General features: G+C 38.7%; 1 protein-coding gene across 1 annotated transcript in view; it reads right to left on the bottom strand.

The window, feature by feature from the left end:
• Positions 1 to 1236: 1236 nt before the first annotated feature.
• LOC131981020 (sickle tail protein homolog) overlaps positions 1237 to 22860 on the bottom strand; it is a 51702-nt gene continuing 30078 nt past the window's right edge. The window contains exons 7-22 of the mRNA XM_059345312.1: positions 21689 to 22000; positions 20980 to 21084; positions 20715 to 20752; positions 19530 to 19699; positions 17620 to 17795; positions 15809 to 15942; positions 14756 to 14903; positions 13678 to 13984; positions 13470 to 13559; positions 11742 to 12039; positions 10527 to 10628; positions 10013 to 10337; positions 9849 to 9933; positions 8831 to 9046; positions 6587 to 6667; positions 1237 to 3336 (exon numbers count right to left, since the gene is read on the bottom strand). Of these exons, the coding sequence (XP_059201295.1) occupies positions 1357 to 3336; positions 6587 to 6667; positions 8831 to 9046; positions 9849 to 9933; positions 10013 to 10337; positions 10527 to 10628; positions 11742 to 12039; positions 13470 to 13559; positions 13678 to 13984; positions 14756 to 14903; positions 15809 to 15942; positions 17620 to 17795; positions 19530 to 19699; positions 20715 to 20752; positions 20980 to 21084; positions 21689 to 22000 (4567 nt within the window). The 3' untranslated portion in view covers positions 1237 to 1356. The remainder of the gene's footprint in view (positions 3337 to 6586; positions 6668 to 8830; positions 9047 to 9848; positions 9934 to 10012; positions 10338 to 10526; positions 10629 to 11741; positions 12040 to 13469; positions 13560 to 13677; positions 13985 to 14755; positions 14904 to 15808; positions 15943 to 17619; positions 17796 to 19529; positions 19700 to 20714; positions 20753 to 20979; positions 21085 to 21688; positions 22001 to 22860) is intronic.

Genomic DNA, 22860 nt, shown 5'->3' with positions numbered 1-22860 from the left:
GGGCTGTTTCTGGGGGGCCTGCTGCTGGCCCTTGGGTGACTTCTCTGGTGATCCAGAGGAAGATGAGTGGCGCGACTTTGCTGATCGGTGAGGAGAAGAGCTGGAGCTGCTGCTGGAGGTCTAGCAAGGAGATGCATGAACAAAATGTTAGTCTGTGCAGACTGACTGGAACTATGCAATTATTGAAAAACATGTAGGAGATACACAATTTGTAGGATAAGAGCTCCAACGGTTGAAAGCATCAGATTCAAGCAGCAAATAAAAATCACACATGACTTCATTATACATCTGATTAGCCACAGTAGCATACATACAATATCAGTCATCAATGCTGGTTGAAAAAGGCAAAAAGTATCATCGAAAACACAACTAGCAGCAATAAACTGTGGCCACACAGGGCAAAAACATGTTTTTTATTCAGTCTGAACACACATTTAGTAAATGTGGCGCTTGTCCTTTAAACTGTCCTGAGACACTGGTATTACCATCTTGTTGACTGCACGTGCAGTCTGTCGTGATTGACACCAGATTTCTTTGTGGAAAATAAACTTAACCCTTTATCAGGCAAAGAGTTATATTTGGTAACTTCTCATATTTCGAGAAAAAAGTTGCAAATTTACTAGATTAAAGTGGCAAATCTACAAGAAAAAAAGTTGCAGATTTAAGAGATTTAAAGTGGCAAATCTGTGCGAAAAAAGTTGCAGATTTAAGAGAAAAAAGTGGGAAAAAGCAACTTTTTTCTCCCAGATTCACCAGTTTAAATCTCATAAATCTACACATTTTTTTCTCGTAGATTTGCCACTTTAATCTTGTAAACATTTTTCTCAAAATATTATTTTCGTATGTTTTTTTTTTACACATTCTGGCTGTATGTAATACCCTCCAATATTCTCTAGGGACAAAATGTGGAATTTGCAAATATTTCAATGAGTGCCCTATCAAGGGTTAAAGTGGTGAATCTCGGAGAAAAAAGTTGCTTTTTTTCCACTTTTTTCTCGTAAATCTGCGACTTTTTTCGCACAGATTTACCATTTTAAATCTCTTAAATCTGCAACTTTTTTCTTGTAGATTTGCCACTTTAATCTAGTAAATTTGCAACTTTTTTCTCGAAATATTACCTGACGTTACCAAATATAGTTCTTTGCCTGATAAAGGGTTAACCTTCAGGCTACATAGACAAACCGAACAAACCAAAAAGTCTTGTCTTGTCTTTCTTGGTAAGAATTGTCACATACTTTGCTTGAAGACAAACAATGAAAAGAATGATTGATAGATCAACAGCCATATGTGACATAGAGTCAGGAAGTCAGAGAGCCCACCACCAGTCAGCCAAGTTAAACTGAAGCAAGTGGAACATCAGACCTGTTTCTTGGTGGAGGTTTTCCCTGAGTCCTGAGGAGTCTGTGGTTTGGCCCTCTTACTCTTAGGTGTGTTTGGGCCTTTGAGTATCTGAGAGGCTGGCCTCTTGGAGGGACTTCTCTCTCTTTCTCGTTTTACTTTGCCTTTAAGCTGAGCTCTGTCAGTGGAATCAAAGGAAGAATCAGGGGACTGAGGAGGTGAAGACACAATGCTGGACGGGGAACAAGGGGCGGACATACTGTCCACACTGATCTCCAACTCTTTGATGGACTCTTCTAGACTTTCAATAGAGTCAAGCGTAGTCTTGCAGAGATCCTCTACCCGGCTATGTGACTTTGAAAGTCTGGCATTGCTTTCACCCAAGTTGGACTGTTTCGCATTTTTAATCTCAAAACTCTTGGATTCTTTTGTTTGCTTCTTGGTCTCCTTCACTGGACTATCGTCTGATACAAACTCTTCCTCTTCCTCATAGACAACAACTTCAAGAGTCTTCTTTCCTGCTTTGGTTGTCCCTGTTCGAATGGCCTGGCTAAATGCAGCCAGTTTGTTTTTGGGAAACTTAAATTTGAATTTCCTTTTGATCTCTGGCTTTTTGTCTAGTTTACCCTGATTTTGGTTTTCAGGAAGTGAGCCATTATCTGATGAAGATCTTTGATGTTGCATATTTTGAGAACCTCTTCCCGAGATGTCTTTAAAATCTAAGCGTGTGTTTATTTCAGTAATGCAAATTTTTCTCTCTTCTTCCTGCTTTGTTTCCTCTTCATCCACAATATTTGCTGAAGAGAGAATCTCATCAAGATCTTCGTCATATTCAAAGATGGTGGACAGACGCTTATAGGCCGACTCAATGTCCATTGGCTCATTCAAGAAAACGATAATAGGTTTGTTATCAGAATCATCAAAGTCCTCGAAACCTTGGTTCCTGTGTATCAGATAAGTGGGTTCACCAGTGCTTTCCCCAGCTACTGTCTGTTTGTCAGAGCCACTACTGTCAGCAAGGTCTTCTTGTGTCCTGACTCTCGGACTCCTGGTCCTGGAGATCCTAAGGCTGAATTTACCAGATGGAGGTGGCGGAGGGGGAGGTCCCTCATTGTCGCCAACATCAGGGCTCAGGCTACCTCCTTCTGTGTATTGTGATTGGTCCCTGGACACCTGCTCTGTTTCTCCCTGCTTCTGCTTCTGCTGCTTGATGCTGTGGTTAGGAGTCAAGGCAGGAGAAAGTTTTAGGGCAGGAGAAGATGCTACATACTCCTTGTCCGAGCTCGGAGCCTTATTCTTCTGGAACTCTGTCCCAAAATCTTCTGGGGTGTTTTCTTTTTGTAAAGTTACAACTACCACCATATTGGGCTTTTTCTCAGGTGTTTCCTCTTTAACAACTCCTTCATTTGTCTGGTCAGGATCTGTGATGTTAGTTGCTTGAATGTTTTCTTTTTGCATCGTAACAATTGTTGTTAACTTGGCCTTCTTCTTTTCTTCTGTGGTTGAGGAGCACACCTGTCCAACCTCCTTGTTATTCTGATTATGGCTTGTCACATTAACATAATTTTCTTTTGGCGGAGTTGTAACTTTAAGTACCCCGAACTTCTCTGATTTTTGGGGGGTTGGTGTTGGTACCTCCTTGTTCTTCTGGACAGTCTGAACATCTTGCAAAGCAAGAGTTGGGGGTACCTCCACCTTATCTACTGTTGCACAGTTTAAGGAAGACATTTGTTGAACCATATTATTTTCTGCTTCCTTCTTCTTATCAAGATCTACGTTGTCTTTCCTCACTTTAGTTTGTTCTTCCAGCCCAACTGCTGTTACGAGTTTATGAAGGCAGCCATCTTGAATTGCCATCTGAGGAGCTGACTGGTGGTCAGATGTTTCAAACTGCAGCTTCAGATTGGCCACCTTTAATGCTGGAGATGTCCTCACCTCTCCTGTCCATTGCTTATGTCCACCTGGCAAATTATTCTTATTTGACAGTTGTGTAGTCACCTATAATTAAAAAAGGATAACATTAAACACTTTGTTTGGACACACCTTCTCACAATCGTTTTTCTTTATTTTCAACATTGTAGATTAATACTGAAGACATCAAAACTATGAAAGAACACATATGGAATTATGAAAAAGTGTTGAACAAAACAGAATATGTTTTATATTTTAGTATTTAAGCAGCTACCTTTTGCTTTGATGACAGCTTTGCACACTTCTGTTATTGTCTCAGTCAGATTCATGAGCTGCTTACCTGGAATGGTTTTCAATCAACAGGTGTGCGCTCTCAGGAGTTTGTTTTACACTTTTTTGTTTAATACATAATTCCATATGTGTTCCATCATGTATTTGATTTTCAATATTTCTACAATGTACAAAATATAATAAAAATAATGAATATCCATTCACCCATCCAACCATCCATCCATCCATCCAACCATCCATCCATCCATCCATCCATCCATCCAACCATCCATCCATCCAACCAACCATCCATCCATCATCCATCCATCCATCCATCCATCCATCCATCCATTCATCCATCCATCCATCCATCCACCCATCCAACTATCCATCCATCCATCCATCCAACCATCCATCCATCCATCCATCCAACCATCCATCCAACCATCCTTCCATCCATCCATCATCCATCCATCTATCCAACCATCCTTCCATCCATCCATCCATCCATCCATCCATCCATCCATCCATTCATCATCCTCCATCCATCTATCCAACCATCCATCCATCCATCCATCCATCCATCCAACCATCCAACCATCCATCCATCCATCCAACCATCCAACCATCCATCCATCCATCCATCCATCCAACCATCCAACCATCCAACCATCCTTCCATCCATCCACCCACCCAGCCAGCCATCCATCCATCCATCCATCCATCCATCCATCCATCCATCCATCCATCCTTCCATCCAACCATCCATCCATCATCCATCCATCCATCCATCCAACCATCCATCCATCCTTCCATCCATCCATCCATCCATCATCCATCCATCCAACCATCCATCCATCCAACCAACCATCCATCCATCCATCCATCCATCCATCCATCCATCGACCTACCACACAATGTTACGCTCCTCTTTGCTTTTTGTCCTGTAATAATGGGTGTAGTCAACATTTTCACTTCTTTTGAGACACATGAAGAACTTGTTGTTGCTACCGATTGCAAAGCGACTGGAATAGCGCTATACAAGTGCAGGTCCATTTACCATTTAAAGGGTCCATTACAATGATGATTCAATGATTTTGTGTTGGTATGAACTTTAAATTTTAAATGGAATGCACAGAACGCAAAAAATTTGTGTCAGTCTTGGTGTGAAATACCAGGACTTATGTATGTATGTGTATATGTGTGTGTCCACTCCCAACTCTCTATCTTTACATGTCAGGTCTATTTGTACCAGAGCAGCTTGTGTTCCTGATGAATGGGCATTTGTTGTCTTCACAAAACTTATTTTAAAAAAAACAGCAGTGTGAAGAAGAATAAAAGTGAGCGAAGAAAGGAAAAGGCCTGCTCTCTGTGATCATTCTGGCTGTGTTTTAATGTAGCTGAATTCAGCGATTCTAACTCATATTTATAAATGTTTTTGGGGTCAGGCAACAGAACAAGTAGGCCTATAAATATGTTAACCGGCTGTCATTACTATGCTGCTAAATCATAATTCTATGATCTGGACCGGAATAGAAAAAAGTATAAAGCAGTTATGATATCGACTACTCTGACTTTTAAAATGATTGAGGATATTCAGTTGAACAGGAAGACATGTTAGTGTGTGTGTGTGCATATACACATTCTTGTGTCTTTGTATTATGACCTATGTATGTGCTGTATGTATTTGGGCATAGTGTGATTGATCCCAGTAAAAGGAAATAAAAAGAGTTGAGAAGCCAAAGCAAGGTAAAGAGCTGAAGTTTATTAATCCAAAAAGGCAGACAAGGAGATACACAGTTCATAGAACCAAGATCCAGCAAAGACAAAAAAAAGAGACACCGATGTTTAGTATAGTGATGAAAGAGTGAATCTGTCAACCATAGCTACTATGTTTTCCAAGAACAAGAGAGGCATGGAGGTTACAGAAGGATAGCACCAGTCAGTTGCATTATTTCTGACTTTATGTCAGAAGTATCAGAAATAAGAAAAAAGGTTTAATGGCTCTCGTTTTTCAAAAATAAATAAATAAATAAGATGTCTTCGTAATGTGTTCCTGCTGGTGTGAATCTGCTGTAGACAGTCACGACTGTATCCAGTGTTGTTTTCTAAGATTCTTTCCCACCTGTCAGATTGTCTTATTGTTCATGTTTCAGACCTATTTTTAATTGAGATCACCATGTCCTCACATCTCCTTTACTACTTTGGTGTGCATATAATTATTATTATTATTATTATTATCATCACTCCACGTCAATATAAAGGTCTTAATGATGTTAATGATTAATTAATGTTAGAAGCAAGAACATATTCACTGCAAACCACAAAAAAGGTGAGCAAAGCCATTGTAGTCAAGTGAAAAACTAACTAATGTTACAGCTGTAGTTGTAAAGTATTAATAGTGGACAATTCCATGACAACAGTTCCACCTAGTGGACAGTTTCAATCTTGCAAATATGAAATTCTGTAAAAATGAGAGAGAGAGAGAGAGAGAGAGAGAGAGAGAGAGAGAGAGAGAGAGAGAGAGAGTCTAAACGAAAGTCTAGACGGAATCCAAAAAGTGAAAGTGAGGAGCATTTATGGGTACAAGTCGGGAACTGGCCTACGTTACTTATTTCAAGGGTGCTGAATTAAAAAAAAAGGGTTCCCAAGCGAAATTTTGAGTTTTTGACCTTCTCATTTGCATATCAAAATGGCGGACTTGACTTGTACCCATAAATGCTCCTCACTTTTTATAGAAGGCCTTTATTCTGAAATCCGTCTAGACTAGAGAGAGAGCTTCAGAAACAGTAGGTTTAGTTCGGTTAGTGATTAATAATATTTGAAAACAAATTTTTAACTCATTGTGGAATAAAAATCTTTTTGAAAAAAATGTTTTTTAAGCAGAATACTGTCCTGTTCACAGCAGGTTTTGCCAGATCAGAGTGAAGTTATCTTTACCTTTTTATACATGCCGTTAAAGTGTAACTTTGGGTGGCCAAATTGTAAATGGTTTGAGTTAAAGTTCTGTTGGTGATGTTGACTGGATAATAGTTAATGCTGTTAGACTTTCTTTTTTCCGTTTTACCTGAGGCTCCAGCTCTCTGCTCTGGAGCTCAGAAGCAGAGAGTTCAGCCACTACATCCCTCACAGAGTATTTCTGAAACACCTGGGTGAAAGGGGCAGAGGTTCCATGATGTCAATACAGACACGCACAAACATATACTGTATATACACTGCTCAAAAAAATTAAGGGAACACGATATCGTCACAGTATAACACCAAGTCAGCTAAACGTCAGGGATATTAATCTGTCCATTTAGGAATAACAAGTGATTTTGAATAAATTTCACCTGCTTTGGTGTGAATAAAAGTGACAATAGCTGCAAAACCAAGACGACCCCCCCAAAAAAGATGAGAGCAGGCTCTCATAGCACCTGCAGAAGGTGCATGTGACAGGTGTGAATGAGTCTGGAGACATCATGAAAAAAAAATGCGCTTCCTTTTTTCTCTTCTTCTTTTCTTCTTTAACATATAGCACTCCTGTAGCGATGACAGTTAGCTCTTAAAGTTCTGTACTCACTTGATTCCTGTGTAGTCCCCAAACTACGGCCCGCGGGCCACTTCCGGCCCACCAAAGCAATTGGAGTGGCCCACTTAACTATCCCAAACATCCCCCCTAAACATGGCCTGTTTTTTTTAAATTGCATTTATTATATATTTATTTATAAAATATCCACATGTAATGATTAAGGTAGGCGTTCTAATTAAAATTGGTTTAATTTTAATTCAAAACCTTAGCTGTGAATTATTTACAGTAGTAGCTAATTTTCACCTCCTCACACAATGGTATAGAGTCGGTCAACAAATTTTTTTTGAGCAGTGTACATCAATGTTCATCAGATTTTTACATAAGTGTCTGATTAATTACATGCTTTGTGATTGAATAGATAATGAATCATATTTATCAATGTGCTCTGTGAGGATAATGTGCATTGCTGTCACAGAAACCACCGAAATTGGATCTTTTGTTCCGAGTGTTATCATCATACTGTTGGTGATGTGTTGTAGTTTTGTTCTGATGCTCTGCTGTCAGATCTGACACCTGTCCACTCACCTGCCTGCTCTAATCCCTGGATCTGTGCCCTGTAAAGCGTCCTGTGGTTTCTTGAAATGCTTTCAAAAATCATGTTTTCAAAGCTTCTGTGTGGACCCTCATGTTCAGTGAGTTATGGGGTCAAGGTGAATCATACAGAGTGAAATGAAATGCCTTATTTTAACAGCCCTGTAGAACCTGATAATGTAATAACTTCCCGATAATGTAATAACCCCGATAATGTAATAACCCCGATAATGTAATAAAAATCTGCACTTGAGTCCATTGAAAATGTAATAAAACCCGATAATGTAATAACTTCCCGATAATGTAATAACTCCGATAATGTTATAACCCCGATAATGTAATAAAAATCTGCCCTTGAGTCCATTGAAAATGTAATAAAACCTGATAATGTAATAACTTCCCGATAATGTAATAACCCCGATAATGTAATAAAAATCTGCACTTGAGTCCATTGAAAATGTAATAAAACCTGATAATGTAATAACTTCCCGATAATGTAATAACCCCGATAATGTAATAACCCCGATAATGTAATAACCCCGATAATGTAATAAAAATCTGCACTTGAGTCCATTGAAAATGTAATAAAACCTGATAATGTAATAAAGTGCATTTCCCAATAATGTAATACACATTTTTTTTTTTTTACCAATAATGTAATAAAGTATAACAATAATGGAGGTTATTATATTATCAGGCTAGCCTTCATTTCGCAAGTCCTGATAATGTAATAATTCCCCAATATTGTAATAATTTAACAGCAGACCACCCATTACTTGGGTTCAAGTGGTGATACTGTGTATCAACTCTAGCTCAAGAGCTCTAGCGCCACCAACAGGTCAAAGTTGAATGTTTATTAACTTTTGACCCGTTCATCCGTTTTTCTCTAAGGATGTATCACTGGATCCCTTTCGGCCATATTGGATTTTCCGCCATCTTTGATTTGATCAAAAACCTTCCATTAATGTTAAACTTTATTACATTATTGGTAAAAAAAGTGTATTACATTATTGGGAAATGCACTTTATTACATTATCGGGAAGTTATTACATTATCAGGTTTTATTACATTTTCAATGGACTCAATTGCAGATTTTTATTACATTATCGGGGTTATTACATTATCAGGTTCTACAAGCCCTTAAATATTCTGTATCTGTATACATATTATTGTGGTTGTACCCCGCTTCTTAGGAATTATTGAACATACCTGCAGCTCTTTCATGAATTTGTTGTCCTCCTCCTCCTCTTCCTCCTCCTCCCTGTTGGCTGAGGGAATGCAGGTAGAGACGGTGGAGGTGGGAGCAGCAGGAGGTGCAGGAGGAGCAGGAGCACACATTGCTGGTTTGGGTTTGACCTCTGGTGGCTGTCTTGGGGGTTTGGGCTGAGGAACCACAGGCAGCTCTTTCTCTTTCTCACCCTCATGCTGAAACAGATACATTTTTAAAAAATGACATTAATTTAGTGTTTGTATTAATTCAAACTCATGTCATAACTTTTAATAAGGCATCAAAGTTAATTGAGGCGAGTTAATTTAAGGTATTATGTAAATAAGCTGCAGCCGGTAAAGGTTTTTATTGCAAATTTGAATTTAAAAGTATTGCAAGTATTGCAATAACATTTGGTTTGCAAACATATATATATATATATATATATATATATATATATATATATATAAGACCATAAGAACAAATTAACAGCAGAATAAATTTCACATTTCCTGTAAATCTCAACCTACTTATTAGCCACTGCCAGGGCATTAACGTTTTATCTCGTTTATTGTAGAAAAACAGATTCATAACACAATTATAATAACAGGCACCTTCCGAGCAACAGCAAGTTAATATTTATAAGTCATTTGACATTTTTTTCTGAGCAGGTTTCGGCAGAAACATTTTTTTTTAATCAGGGACTGATATACAGGGACTGACTGAGTGAGGTGCAAGGCCTGTTCAATGCTGCCCGCTGTCATTTTTCTTTTCTTTTTTAATCCGTGTTTAATCAAATTTTTTTTTTTTAATTTTCCATTGTGTATTAAATGGTGTGTTTGCCCATGCTGAACTGTTGAAAAAAAGGTGTCTTTTTGCAATATTGATGTTAAAGTCTGTGCAGAAATATTATTTACCACTTTGAAGAATAATCTGTGGCTTTTATTTTTGACTGTGTAAATGTAGCCAAATGTAAACATGCAGTATTATTCTCAGCTCTGAGCCCAAACACACACATACCTGGGCACCAATCGGCTCTTTCCTGGCGGTGAAAACCACCTCGCCTGACCTTCCTGTGGTTAGACCTGAGCTCACCCCATGGAACCTGGAGAGACAATAATAAACATAAGGCATTAGAGGTGATTTATAGATTTTAGGCCAGCAGAAAACTGGTGAGGACTGACCTTCTTGGAGGAGGAGGTGGAGGAGACTTCCCAGCCCTGTCTGGACTCTGTTTTAGATCTTTGTCCACACTTGAGCGGCGGGGTTTCTCCACTTGTGGCCGGCTGCTGCGCTCTCTGCTCGGAGAAGCCGAGGGAGCAGCTGATGGAGGAACTGATGGAGGAGCTGATGGAGGAGCTGAGGGAGCAGCTGATGGAGGAACTGAGGGAGCAGCTGATGGAGGAGCTGAAGGAGCAGCTGATGGAGGAACTGATGGAGGAGCTGATGGAGGAGCTGAGGGAAGAGGCTCCTTGGCGGCTTCAGGAAGATGTGAGGCTGCTGCTGGAACTAAGCACATCCAACTGTTGTCATTTTTGATTTGTGAGAGACTAAAAAATGTCAAAAATATAAACTAATTAGAGAAACATATTTCCAAAAATTTGAATCCGTCAAAAAAGGTTTTTGTTGTTTGTTTGGTTTTGTTCTGAATATCCTGAGTGCATATGGCTGTGTTTCATTTTATTTATTCAAACATACCTGTGTCTGGGGGTTCTAACTGGGTGCAGTCCACATCGTCACTCAGCTGGGGAGGAGCGTCTTGCTGGGAATCAGACAGAAGTGACTGGTGCTCCGCTGAGGCTGCAGCACAAACACACACACACACACACACACAGAGAGCTATGTTTAAGAAAACCAGTACACCATTAGACCGCTAGAGAAGAAAGCATATAGCTAACATTAGCTTGCTAACATATAGCTAACATTAGCTTGCTGACATATAGCTAACATTAGCTTGCCGACATATGGCTAACATTAGCTTGCTAACATATAGCTAACATTAGCTTGCTGACATATAGCTAACATTAGCTTGCCGACATATAGCTAACATTAGCTTGCTAACATATAGCTAACATTAGCTTGCTAACATATAGCTAACATTAGCTTGCTGACATATAGCTAACATTAGCTTGCCGACATATGGCTAACATTAGCTTGCTAACATATAGCTAACATTAGCTTGCTGACATATAGCTAACATTAGCTTGCCGACATATAGCTAACATTAGCTTGCTGACATATAGCTAACATTAGCTTGCTAACATATAGCTAACATTAGCTTGCCAACATATATCTAACATTAGCTTGCTAACATATAGCTAACATTAGCTTGCCAACATATATCTAACAGCTTGCCAACATATAGCTAACATTAGCTTGCTGACATATAGCTAACATTAGCTCGCTAACATATAGCTAACATTAGCTTGCCAACATGTAGCTAAGATTAGCTTGCTAACATATAGCTAACATTAGCTTGCTGACATATAGCCAACATTAGCTTGCTAACATACAGCTAACATTAGCTTGCTAACATATAGCTAACTTTAGCTTGCCAACATATAGCTAACATTAGCTTGCTTACATACAGCTAACATTAGCTTGCTAACATACAGCTAACATTAGCTTGCTAACATACAGCTAACATTAGCTTGCTTAAAGCCAACAGGGGACATTTGGAATGTGACTCAGCTGATCTTCATGAAAAAAATATAAACATGTAAATTCCAAACTAGAACCCATGCAAGTCTTAGTTTGTTCACTGGAAGAGATTGTATTTATTTGTATTATTCTATATCTGTTCTCCCTAACCTGGAACACTTTTAGAAGAAAACCTCAGAAACATATTTTTGTTACAAATAGGGAAATGAAAGAGCCAGTGTGTTATCAGTGAATGGGGTTCTGGAGGTCAACCTTGGTGTGTCAGGTCCAGAGTTGAGTCTTGCTCTGACTTTGATGCAGTGGAAGTTCTCTGTCCTGAGGCAGAATCACAGCAACGCTCTCTGGTATCTGACACATTCAGATCAGGGATGGAGTTCATCAGGCAGGCCTGGGCTTCCTGGAGGACCCGATCAAAGTCTGTGGTGGTGTTTGGGGGTGAAGGCTGACTGGAGTCAGAACTGGCTGGCTGGCTGGTTTGGCTGGTGCCGGCCTGGTTCACACCGCCGGCCTCGATGCTCAGACCGCCTTCAGGAGTTTGTCTCTCTGTAGTCTGAGGAGGACACAAAGTCACACAGGCTGGCAATGTGTACCTTAATATGTGGTGGTTTGTTTAAAAATTGAATAAGGCTCAAATAGTACACTGCAAAAAATTTTTGGGCCTAAAACAGTGATTTAAGTTGGTAAAACTTGGAAATATAAATGATTGACATTTAGGGCAATAATGTAAGTTAGCACAACAAAGGAAGCCAGTTGTCTGCTCAAAAACAAGTTGGTGAGTTGTTGTTACTTATATCTTTAAGTTGGGGTTCACAACAAGGGACAATAGTTCTGATAACTCTTATTTCTTTGTTGTGAAATGCAGGAAAGTGGTGAAATTCTGTTATTAGCGAAAGCTAGCGGCTAACTGATGCTAGCGGCTAACTGATGCTAGCGGCGCTGCTTGTTAGAGTAGCCATTAGCGTATCAATGCTAACTCAAAATTGTGGTCTCAACATTAGCTGACATTTCATAGCGGCGTTACAATCGTGCAAATTCAGCACATTACAGAAGTTAGCAGAAGTAAGGATTAAAAGTTATTACAATGTAAAATTATAGGTTAGACTCAAAAACAAAACTTAAAATATTTAGTTTAATTGTCCAACTTCAAATTTTATCGAAGTTTGTTGCCTTGCAAATTGATTCTTTGTATCTTTTCACCATGGATAGTTTTGGGGTTTCCTGAAATCTATGTTAATTTCTTTGTTTTTTGACACATTGAGGTTAAGGAAGGAAGCTATCATCACACCATTGGTGGCCTTGAAGAACAGACAGTAAGACTGTGTCATCTGAAAATTTGACAAGATGGCTGATTTCTTGCGAGGATCTGCAGCTGTGTGTGTAGAGGGTAAAAAGCAGGGTGAAAGGACATCGCCCTGGGGAGAGCCTCTGTTTGAAGATATGATTTCCATTCACAAAAACCTACTGCAGTCTGCCTGTTCAAATCAAAATCAAAATTACTTTATTTATCCCCGAGGGGAAATTTAGTTAGTTTGTTAGCTCTGGAAGATGGAGACAGTCTGATGGCTGTAGGAGAGAAAGATCTTTTGAATCTCTCCGTCCTGAGAGGAGCCGTCCACTGCTGTTTTTTTGGTCCATAAAGGTTTGTTTTTGAGTATGTTGGGTTCCCACTCCCATGTGTTGTTTGTATGCAAACTGCAGGGGGTCCAGTTTGTCTTTGACCTCAACTCTCAGTAGGCGTAGAATCAGCCGCTCCAAGGTCTTCATGATTTGAAAAACTTTGTTTAAAAAAAGTGTTAAAAAGTTTAAGACTTTCAATAAAATCTGGTTGGGGAGCATTAAATGAGAGAGCAAGCCTTTCAATAAAAATATGCAGCTGCATCTTATTAAAAGCAGAGCTTAAATTTGCACTCTATCTAAAATTAGTACAGGAGCGAAAAATAAAAAAGGATATCAGAGTGTGAGTATGTATTTAAGGCTGACCTCAGTATGAGCCTCTGTTTGTTTCATGGTGGTCTTCTGTCCTGATCTCCTCTGCAGGGCGGGGCTGCTCTCTCTGCTGCAAGGACTCACCTTCACAAAACAACAACATCTCTCATATTCTGCACTACGGACTGTTTCCTAATTAAAACAGCTGTTTATATGCATGTTTAAAATGATTTAGCTCCTGGACCAACTGTCAGTGCGGTACCTTTGCCACATGGGGTGAGTCCCGTCCGTGGGTGGGGGTGAGAGGGGGGCTGGGGTGGTGGTGTGAGGGCTGGACCACTGAGGCTGCTGGGTTCATTCTGCGGGCCATGATGGGGGAGCCGGTCAGACCGGCCTCAGCCTGACTCCCAGGGAGAGAGGAGGTGGCCAGAGGGGGTCTGACTGAGGAGCGAGGCTGGGGTTTGGGGGAGCTCTGGGGGCTCCGGGTCCTCAGTGGTCCCTGGTCTGGTTCCAGGACCTTAAGAGGCTCCTGGGTTGGTCTGACGGGGGGGACTGACTCAGACACACACCTGAGGACAAAGGTTATTATAGTTAACGAAAACTAACGAAATAAAGAAAACTAGAATTGAAAAAACATTTTCGTTAACTGAAATAAAAATAAAAACTAGAGTTTTTAAAAAAAACAATAACTAACTGAAACTGTATTGTGTGGTTACAAAACTAACTAAAACTAACTAAAATTATAGTGAAAATGTCCTTAGTTTTCGTTTTTGTCAACTTTTTTTCATTCATAATTCAGTGTTTCTATTTGAACATGCAACACATGGTGAATATGTTTACTGAGACTGGGATGTTTACACTAGAACCAAAATACAAAACAGTTAATAACCTTATTGGGGCTGAGATGATAAACCAAAGGAAATAAAGGCAAAATTTATTATGACCTCTTTGAATCTGGCACCAACACATAGCCCATTACAAAAAAAACTAAAACTAACACTAAAACTAATAAAAACTAAACTAAAACTAAGCATTTTCAAAAAATATAAACTAAACTAAAACTAGCAAACTCACTCTAAAAACTAACTAAAACTAACTGAATTTGAAGACAAAAATCCATCCATCCATCCATCCATCCATTTCCTTCCGCTTATCCGGGGCCGGGTCGCGGGGGCAGCAGGATAAGCAGGGCATTCCATTCACAACAAAATTAAAACTAAAACTAATGAAAAATCCAAAACTATTATAACCTTGCTGAGGACAAAGATGGACATACACACATCAGGATTATATTTTTGATAGATAAAGATAATAATATTACTACTGTATTGAATGAGCACCTGCGGAGACAGCTGAGAGCTTCAGTCAGAGCTTTGACCCTCTTCAGCATGGAGTCCATCTTATGAGGCTCCTCCTTCAGGAAACGAACCGCTTCCACCTCCAGCCGCAACACGGAGCGCATCTTCACCTGCAGCTCTGGGAAATCGCCTAGAAGACAACCAAAGGATAGAGACAAAATTAAATGAAAAATTGCTCAAACTCTGTGTAAACTTTTGTAGACAATTCAATATATCACCACTATCACTACTTAGCCATTTAGAAAATAATTGGATACATTTTGAGTGTCAATTTAAGATTACTTTGAAAAAATATTTATATTGTCCTGCATACAGTTATACATCTGCACAGTGCAGTAAGTTTAACATGTGCACTATTAGCAGTGCCAAGAAGCAATACAGGGACAGTTCAAGAACTAGGACCTGTGAAGGAAATTTGGTGTTTCCTGCATGGTGGGACAAGAAATAGGCGGCGACCTACTTGATATTCAAGACACAAGGCATTGTGGGAACTGACTCTGTGAACTTAGCAATGATAACACCATGAGAGAGGAGAACGTGTTGACCAGTGGGCTCTGTCCTGATGTGATGTATAGGGCAGGAAGATAGGGCCACATTGAGGCTTACTAAAGAATCAATGCTGGGAACTACAACAAATATAAGTCGAGCGGTGTACGGGACTTTGTTGTACTGTTAAAGAGCCATTCGGAATTGTGCGGTGTATGGAATACGAATGTGCTAATAAAAATTGCTGAACAGAGTATTGAGTGCTTTGTGTTTGGCCAGCTCACCCATTAACTTAGTGCAGTTGTCAAAATTGCCACGACAGACCACCAAGACAAAAAACAACTGTTCTGTTTTAAGAACTATCAGTTATTTTTATATATTAGCTTTTTCGGACTTGTCCTTTTCCAAAAAGCTTTGGCAAACCTAGGCTGTATAATGATTTTATTCATATTCAAATTATTGATTCAATATATTTTACATGTTTTAGTAAGCCAACAGAGAGACAGTGTTGGATTCCGTCCTGTCATGATCCAACCAGAACCCACCAACCTTTGAGGACGGCCAGAGCTTCTCCAACCCTCCGGAGGTTCACTGCTCCCTCCTCCACGTCTCTCAGAGTGACTGACGGCTGCTCAGGACTGCTGGCCGAACTTTGCAAATGATTCACGTAGTCCTCCAGTTCACTGAGAGGTGAAAAAACAGTCAACACAGGCAGGAAAATCAACCATGTGATAGTCTAGTGTAGACAAAAGATGGCAGCAAAGAGCACATTTAGGGTTTCCATAGTTCTCTTGGTGGCACTAAGGCAAGGCAAGTTTATTTGTATAGCACAATTCAACACAAGGTGATTCAAAGTGCACATTAAAAACAGCAAGACACAATTGAAAGCAGCAAAAACAGTCAATTAAAACAGGGAAATATAAATAAAAATATAAATAGGATAAAATAAGATACAGCAGGATAAAAAAAGAGATAAAATAATAAAAAGCACAAGTCAAACATTGTGTAGTTAAAAAGTAAGGGCAGTGGTGCTCAAACATCAGCAAAATGGGACATCTGATTCAGAACTGAAGGACATAAATATATATATTTAAATATATAAGTGACACTAGAGAAGGTAATGCTTTCTCAATGTGTTGTGCCAGTATTAATGATGTATCACACTCATTCTGAGACTCCTACTCGTGATGCTTGATAAATGCCAAGCCTCTGTTTGCGCAGTCATCTGTGCTATGAGTTCAGCGTGCAGCATGCTAACATGAGGATGAATTCTGATGTCTTTGGAAACCTAATGTCCTACCCAATCAAATCACTCCCCATCCCCCCGGCTCTATTTTTAACAATATGTTTCTTCACATTTTCTCTCTGCCTAAAGATGTTGCCGTGCTCTGTCTTGTATGTCACCAATGATTTGAGTTGAGCTGCAGTGACATGATAAGGGCCAAGATGTCAGAGCCGATGTGTAAATGTTGAAAAGGCTAAATCACCACTTTTGAAATCATGGCCACAAATGGAATATCCAAATTCTGTACAGTGTGGTCAGATAGTCTTGGGAATTAACAGTCACATAAAAATGACTCAAGACTTCAGTGTTTAAATCCCGATTCATGTAAAAAATATGGCCAGAGGGCTTGCTTAGAACAGTTATTCTCAACCTTGGGGTCGGGACCCCAATTGGGGTCGCGAGATGATTTCTGGGGGTCGCCAAATCATTTTGGAAGTCAGCTCTGTCTCTACTGTGTTAAAGTGTTCATGTGTTAATGTGTTTTAGTCTTTTTGGTCATTTAATGTCTTTTTTTGTTCATTTTGTGTCTTTTAAGGTCATTTTATGTCTTTTTTTGATCATTTTGTGGTCAATTTGTATCTTTTTTGGTCATTTTGTTTCCTTTTTTTGGTCATTCTGTGACTTTTTTTTAGTCATTTTGTGTCTTTTTTTAGTCATTTTGTGTCTTTTTTTGGTCCTTTTGTGTCTTTTTTGGTCAATTTGTGTCTTTTTGGTCATTTTGTGTATTTTTTTGGTCATTTTGTGTCTTTTTTTTGGTCATTTTGTGTATTATTTGATCATCTACTGGTCAAACTTTTGACCAGTAGTGTATGTATTATGTGTTAGTAGATTTTGTAATGCTGTATACAAATATGATATGTAGAAATGTGTGTAATATGGATTAATATGTGAATAATTTTTGTTTTGTTTTTTATTTTCATTATGTTTTGTGTTTTCAACTCTATATTTGATACTGTTGGACCCCAGGAAGAAGAGCTGTGGCTTTGCTGCAGCTAATGGGGATCTTAATAATAAACTAAACTAAATAAACTAAACACACTCTTTCCTATATTCTCATGTAGATTGAGATTCTTACTGGAGCTGTGTGAGTATGGTCTCCTCTGTGGCCAGGTAGTGGATCCTCTCCTCCTCCATCAGCGCTCTGTGTCTGAACGCTGCCTCCTCCGACTGGGCCAGACGGTCATACATCAGCACCACCAGCTCCTGACCCGCCATCCGCAGCATCGAACTCACGCTCTCCTGGTTCGACAGCTGAAACACATGGAACGATGAAAGAATTACAGCTCAACACAGAACTTTTTTATGCTTAGCTGGTGGTGAGGCGTGAGGACAGACAGTGTTGGTTGGCCAGTCTTTTAGTCTAGACGGATTTCAGAAAAAAGGCCTCCTATAAGAAGTGAGGAGCATTTATGGGTACAAGTCAGGAACCGGCCTACTTTACTTATTTCAAGGGTGCTGAGTCCCCCCAAAAAATGGTTCCCAAGCGAAATTTTGAGTTTTTGACCTTCTCATTTGTATCAAATGGCCACCAAATTGCCCATCTTGCACAGTGATTGGACCATTTCCCCTAGTTTTTTTGTAAGTAGGCAATCAAGATGAGGAAATTAAGTTTCTGGATCTATAGTCTAGGGTCAGAGCAAGGATATAGTGGAGGCTCAGTGGCTTTTTTATGTATATATATATGCAAAATACCAACTGGACCATTTAAAAGTGATATTGATTGAATATTTATGTCGGCCTTAAAAAAATGACACAAATAATGCTTAATTTCACCTTAAAAGTTGGTATTTTGCATATATATATATACATAAAAAAGACACTGAGCCTCCACTATATCCTTGCTCTGACTCTAGACTATAGATCCAGAAACTTAATTTCCTCATTTTTGATTGCCTACTTACAAAAAAACTAAGGGGAAATGGTCCAACGACAAATGAGAAGGTCAAAAACTCAAAATTTCGCTTGGGAACCATTTTTTTTGGACTCAGCACCCTTGAGATATGTAAGGTAGGCTGGTTCCTGACTTGTACCCATAAATGCTCCTCACTTCTTATAGAAGGCCTTTATTCTGAAATCCGTCTAGACTAGTAGTCGAAACACGGTTTATGACGAGCACAACTCCAATAACAAAACACCTCTTGGGTTCAAATCAAGCCTTCTGTCTGCCCCTCCTCCCACTGACCACTTTGCCTTGGGAGAGCCAATCAGGAGCTATATTTCCCTTGTTACAGTTTCCAGGGTCACAGGTCACTGCAAATCACTGCAATTCCAGTATATTCAATGTACACTACCGGTCAAAAGTTTTAGAACACCACAATTTTTCCAGTTTTTTATTGAAATTCAAGCAGTTCAAGTCAAATGAACAGCTTGAAAGGGTCCAAAGGTAAGTGGTGAACTGCCAGAGGTAAATAAAAAAGGTAAGCTTAACCAAAACTGGAAAATAATGTACATTTCAGAATTATACAAGTAGGCCTTTTTCAGGGAACAAGAAATGGGTTAACAACTTAAAGCAGTTCTGCAGCAACGAAGGTTGATCAAGCCTTGAAAGTTGCTAAGTTGCTACCAAGTCCTACAGGTGTCCCAACTTTTCTTGATCACTTACAACCTACAAGTTGCTCCACATTTATGGGAACTTCTGCAACAGAGTTGGGAAGAACTTTCTGAAGAATATTTGATTTCCATTGAGTGTGTTCAGCTGTTCTATCTGTTAAGTTTAGAATACATTTTCCTTTCTAAACTGATTCTATGATTTATTTTTTAACTTCAATTGTTTATTTGTTACATGCATTAATTTCAGAGCACACTGAGACATTAAACTGCATGATTTTCAATAAAATTCTGGAAAAGTTTGAGTGTTCTAAAACTTTTGACCAGTAGTGTATATATTATACATTTTCAGATATTATCATGATGATAATGATTGATTATTATTAATATATTATTAATGTTACATTTATTATAACTAGTGAGGACACAGGTCAGTACCTGTAAGTGTCTGAGTTGGTTGAGTTGCAGTCTCAGATCACAAACATTTCTCCTCGCTGACACCAAGCTCTGCTGCAGCCCGCCGTCAGAGGGCGGGGCCTGGAGAGCCAGGGGGGCGGGGCTGAAGCCGTCACCCGTGGCAACAAGGAAGTGAGGCTCAGATGACACTTCTGGAAGTCAAAAAAATGTTAAAAAGGTTAAAAATCATCATGTTCAAAGCATAAGAAGTATGTTCTAGCACAGCTATTCTCAACCTTGGGGTTGGGACCCCAATTGGGGTCGCGAGATGATTTCTGGAGGTCGCCAAATCATTTTGGAAGTCAGCTCTGTCTCCACTGTGTTAAAGTGTTCATGTGCTAATGTGTTTTAGTCTTTTTGGTTATTTCATGTCTTTTTTTTTTGTCATTTTGTGTCTTTTTTTGGTAATTTTGTGTCTTTTTTGGTCAATTTGTGTCTTTTTTTTGTCATTTTGTGTCTTTTTTTGTCATTTTGTTTCCTTTTTTTGGTAATTTTGTGTCCTTTTTTTGGTAATTTTGTGTCTTTTTTTAGTCATTTTGTGTCTTTTTTAATCATTTTGTGGTCAATTTGTGTATTTTTTGGTAATTTTGTTTCCTTTTTTTGGTCATTTTGTGTCTTTTTTTAGTCAATTTGTGTCTTTTTTTTGTCATTTTGTGTCTTTTTTGGTCAATTTGTGTCTTTTTTTGGTCATTTTGTGTCTTTTTTTGTCATTTTGTGTCTTTTTTTTGTCATTTTGTGTCTTTATTGGTCATTTTGTGGTCAATTTGTGTATTTTTTGGTCATTTTGTTTCCTTTTCTTGGTCATTTTGTGTCTTTTTTTTGGTAATTTTGTGTCTTTTTGGTCAATTGGTGTCTTTTTTGGTCATTTTGTGTCTTTTCTGGTAATTTTGTGTCTTTTTTAGTCAATTTGTGTCTTTTTTTGGTAATTTTGTGTCTTTTTTGGTCATTTTGTGTCTTTTTTGGTCATTTTGTGTCTTTTCTGGTCAATTTGTGTCTTTTTTGATCATTTTGTGGTCAATTTTGGGTGATCTGAACTGTGCATGATTGTGTTCAGTGAGCGGGGGTCGCGGACAACATGAATGTTAAATTGGGGGTCGCGACTCAAAAAGGTTGAGAACTACTGTTCTAGCAGAAACTTCATCATCTGTTAAAAAAAACATATCTTACCTGATCTGTTGTTGAGGTGTTTGTGTTCAGGACTCTCACTGAAAAGACAAATATTTAATAAACCTAATCAGCCAAGCTTTATAGAGTTCACACAACTTATTTTATGACCCAGAAATGTCCAGTACAAGTCTAGTCTTTTGTGCAGAGTTATTTTTGATTGGCTCTTACAATTTACCTTTCGATTGTTGGTACATATATTGTGGATTAATCTACAGAACATATTGAACTGTTGCTGTTGGCTGAAAGGGATAAACGCACTACAGACCTGAAAGAGTCCTTGATTTTTGGAGCATCTGATCCCATAGACAGAGCACTGTGCACCAGGCCTGCCAGACTGGCTATCTGCTCCTCCATGGCTTTCATTCTTTCACTGAAAAACAGACACACATGTACAGGATCCATCACGTTACATTTAAAAATATCAAAATAATATGATGCATTTCATATTCAGCTCTTTAATTACACTGTGTGCAATTCATCAGAAAAAATACAATATGAGATATGTTCTGATAGATTGCAGCACTGTATTTCTTGGACTAAAACACAAATATTAGGTTGTTTGCACATCTTATCTTTAGCACTGAAACAATAATTCCAAATAAAGAGAAGCTTATGTGCCTTTATCACTGCCAGATGTTTTGTTATAACCATTGGCATCACATTCCATCAGTAACACTATCATGCTAAATAAAGAATCTTAAATGTTGCAAATGTGCATTAATTTCAGAGTACACTGAGACATTAAACTGCATCATTTTCAATTAAATTCTGGAAAAGTTGGTGTGTTCTAAAACTTTTGACCAGTAGTGTATGTTAAAAGGTTTATTTGTTCAATGTTGGCCCGCGATTTTATTCAAGTTTTACATTTTGGCCCATTGTGTATTTGAGTTTGACACCCCTGCTGTAGTGAATACACTGTTCCTAAAGTGCTAAAAATGAGGAAATGAAGGCGGTGACTCTGGTTTTGATCTCACCTCTGGGCATTGCTGGCGGTCACATGACCCTGAAACAGTCTCTCCGGTTGTCCCTGAGGACTGTCCACAAACACAGACGAGGTGGAGGAGCTGCTTCCTCTGCTTCTGTTTATAATCTCCACCGGAGCTCCGTTACTGTCCCGCCGCAGGGAACGGCGCATCGGGGACATTCTCTCTGGAGACACCAGACCGACCCCTCCGATGATCTGTCCGTCACTCATCCTGACCTCATTGACCCTGTGAGGTGAAGGGGGCGGGGTCTTGGTCCCCAGTGGAGGAAGCTGGCTGTCTCCGTACTTCCTGCTCTTCTGCCTGGACGGTGGAGAAACAGATGAACGATGGACGGTTTTATGAACATTGTCTTCATGAGTGTGACGGGTACCCACTTAACTTATAAAAAAAACTCCACCTGATGTCACTGATCAGGATTTCTTCTCTGCTTCAAGAGAGGTTAGATCTGTTTTTAGTTAATTTATTTTCAGATTTTGTATTTTATTTATTTACCATTATTATTGTAATTTTTTTAATTTTTTTAATTTTTTTTATGACCTCCATCATGTCTGGTTTGTTTGATGTTCGTTTGTATGTTGTAAAAATGAAAAGATAATAAAAACTTTGAATTATAAAAAAATAAAAGAGAGGTTAGATCATCCTCGCCAAGGGTGATATTAAACTATATTTATTTACCATAACATTAACGTAGTGTTTAGGGCACACAATGTTTTAGCTAAGCTTAGTATTTACTAAGACTACTGAAGTCAACAAGCTCAGCTGTGATTCATCTGATTTACATAAAGAGTTGCTTTAAAGTCCTCATGTAGGGTTGCACTGACACTTTTTGCTCATTTATGAAAAGCACTGCAGCTCAAATGAACAATTACATGTGCAATATTCTTCATTTATTTTATTCTAATACTGTCACTGACTATCACTAGCCATTCAACGGATATAATAATAATAATAATAATAATAATAATAATAATAATAATAATAATAATAATAATAATAATAAATTGGAAGTATATAGCCATTTTAAAGGTACTCAAAGTCACTCAAAAAGGTATTAACAGAGATAATATAGCAGTCTGCAGTCCATTCAGATTAAGGCTAGGGATTGAGCATGATGCAGCATGTAATGTGGTGTTACTGTTTGTTTAGTTGATGTTGTCAGT

Source organism: Centropristis striata, chromosome 11, assembly GCF_030273125.1.
Source record: "Centropristis striata isolate RG_2023a ecotype Rhode Island chromosome 11, C.striata_1.0, whole genome shotgun sequence".
NCBI lineage: Eukaryota > Metazoa > Chordata > Actinopteri > Perciformes > Serranidae > Centropristis > Centropristis striata.
Note: the sequence above shows the minus strand (reverse complement) of the source record. Positions and strands in the feature narration are given on the sequence as shown.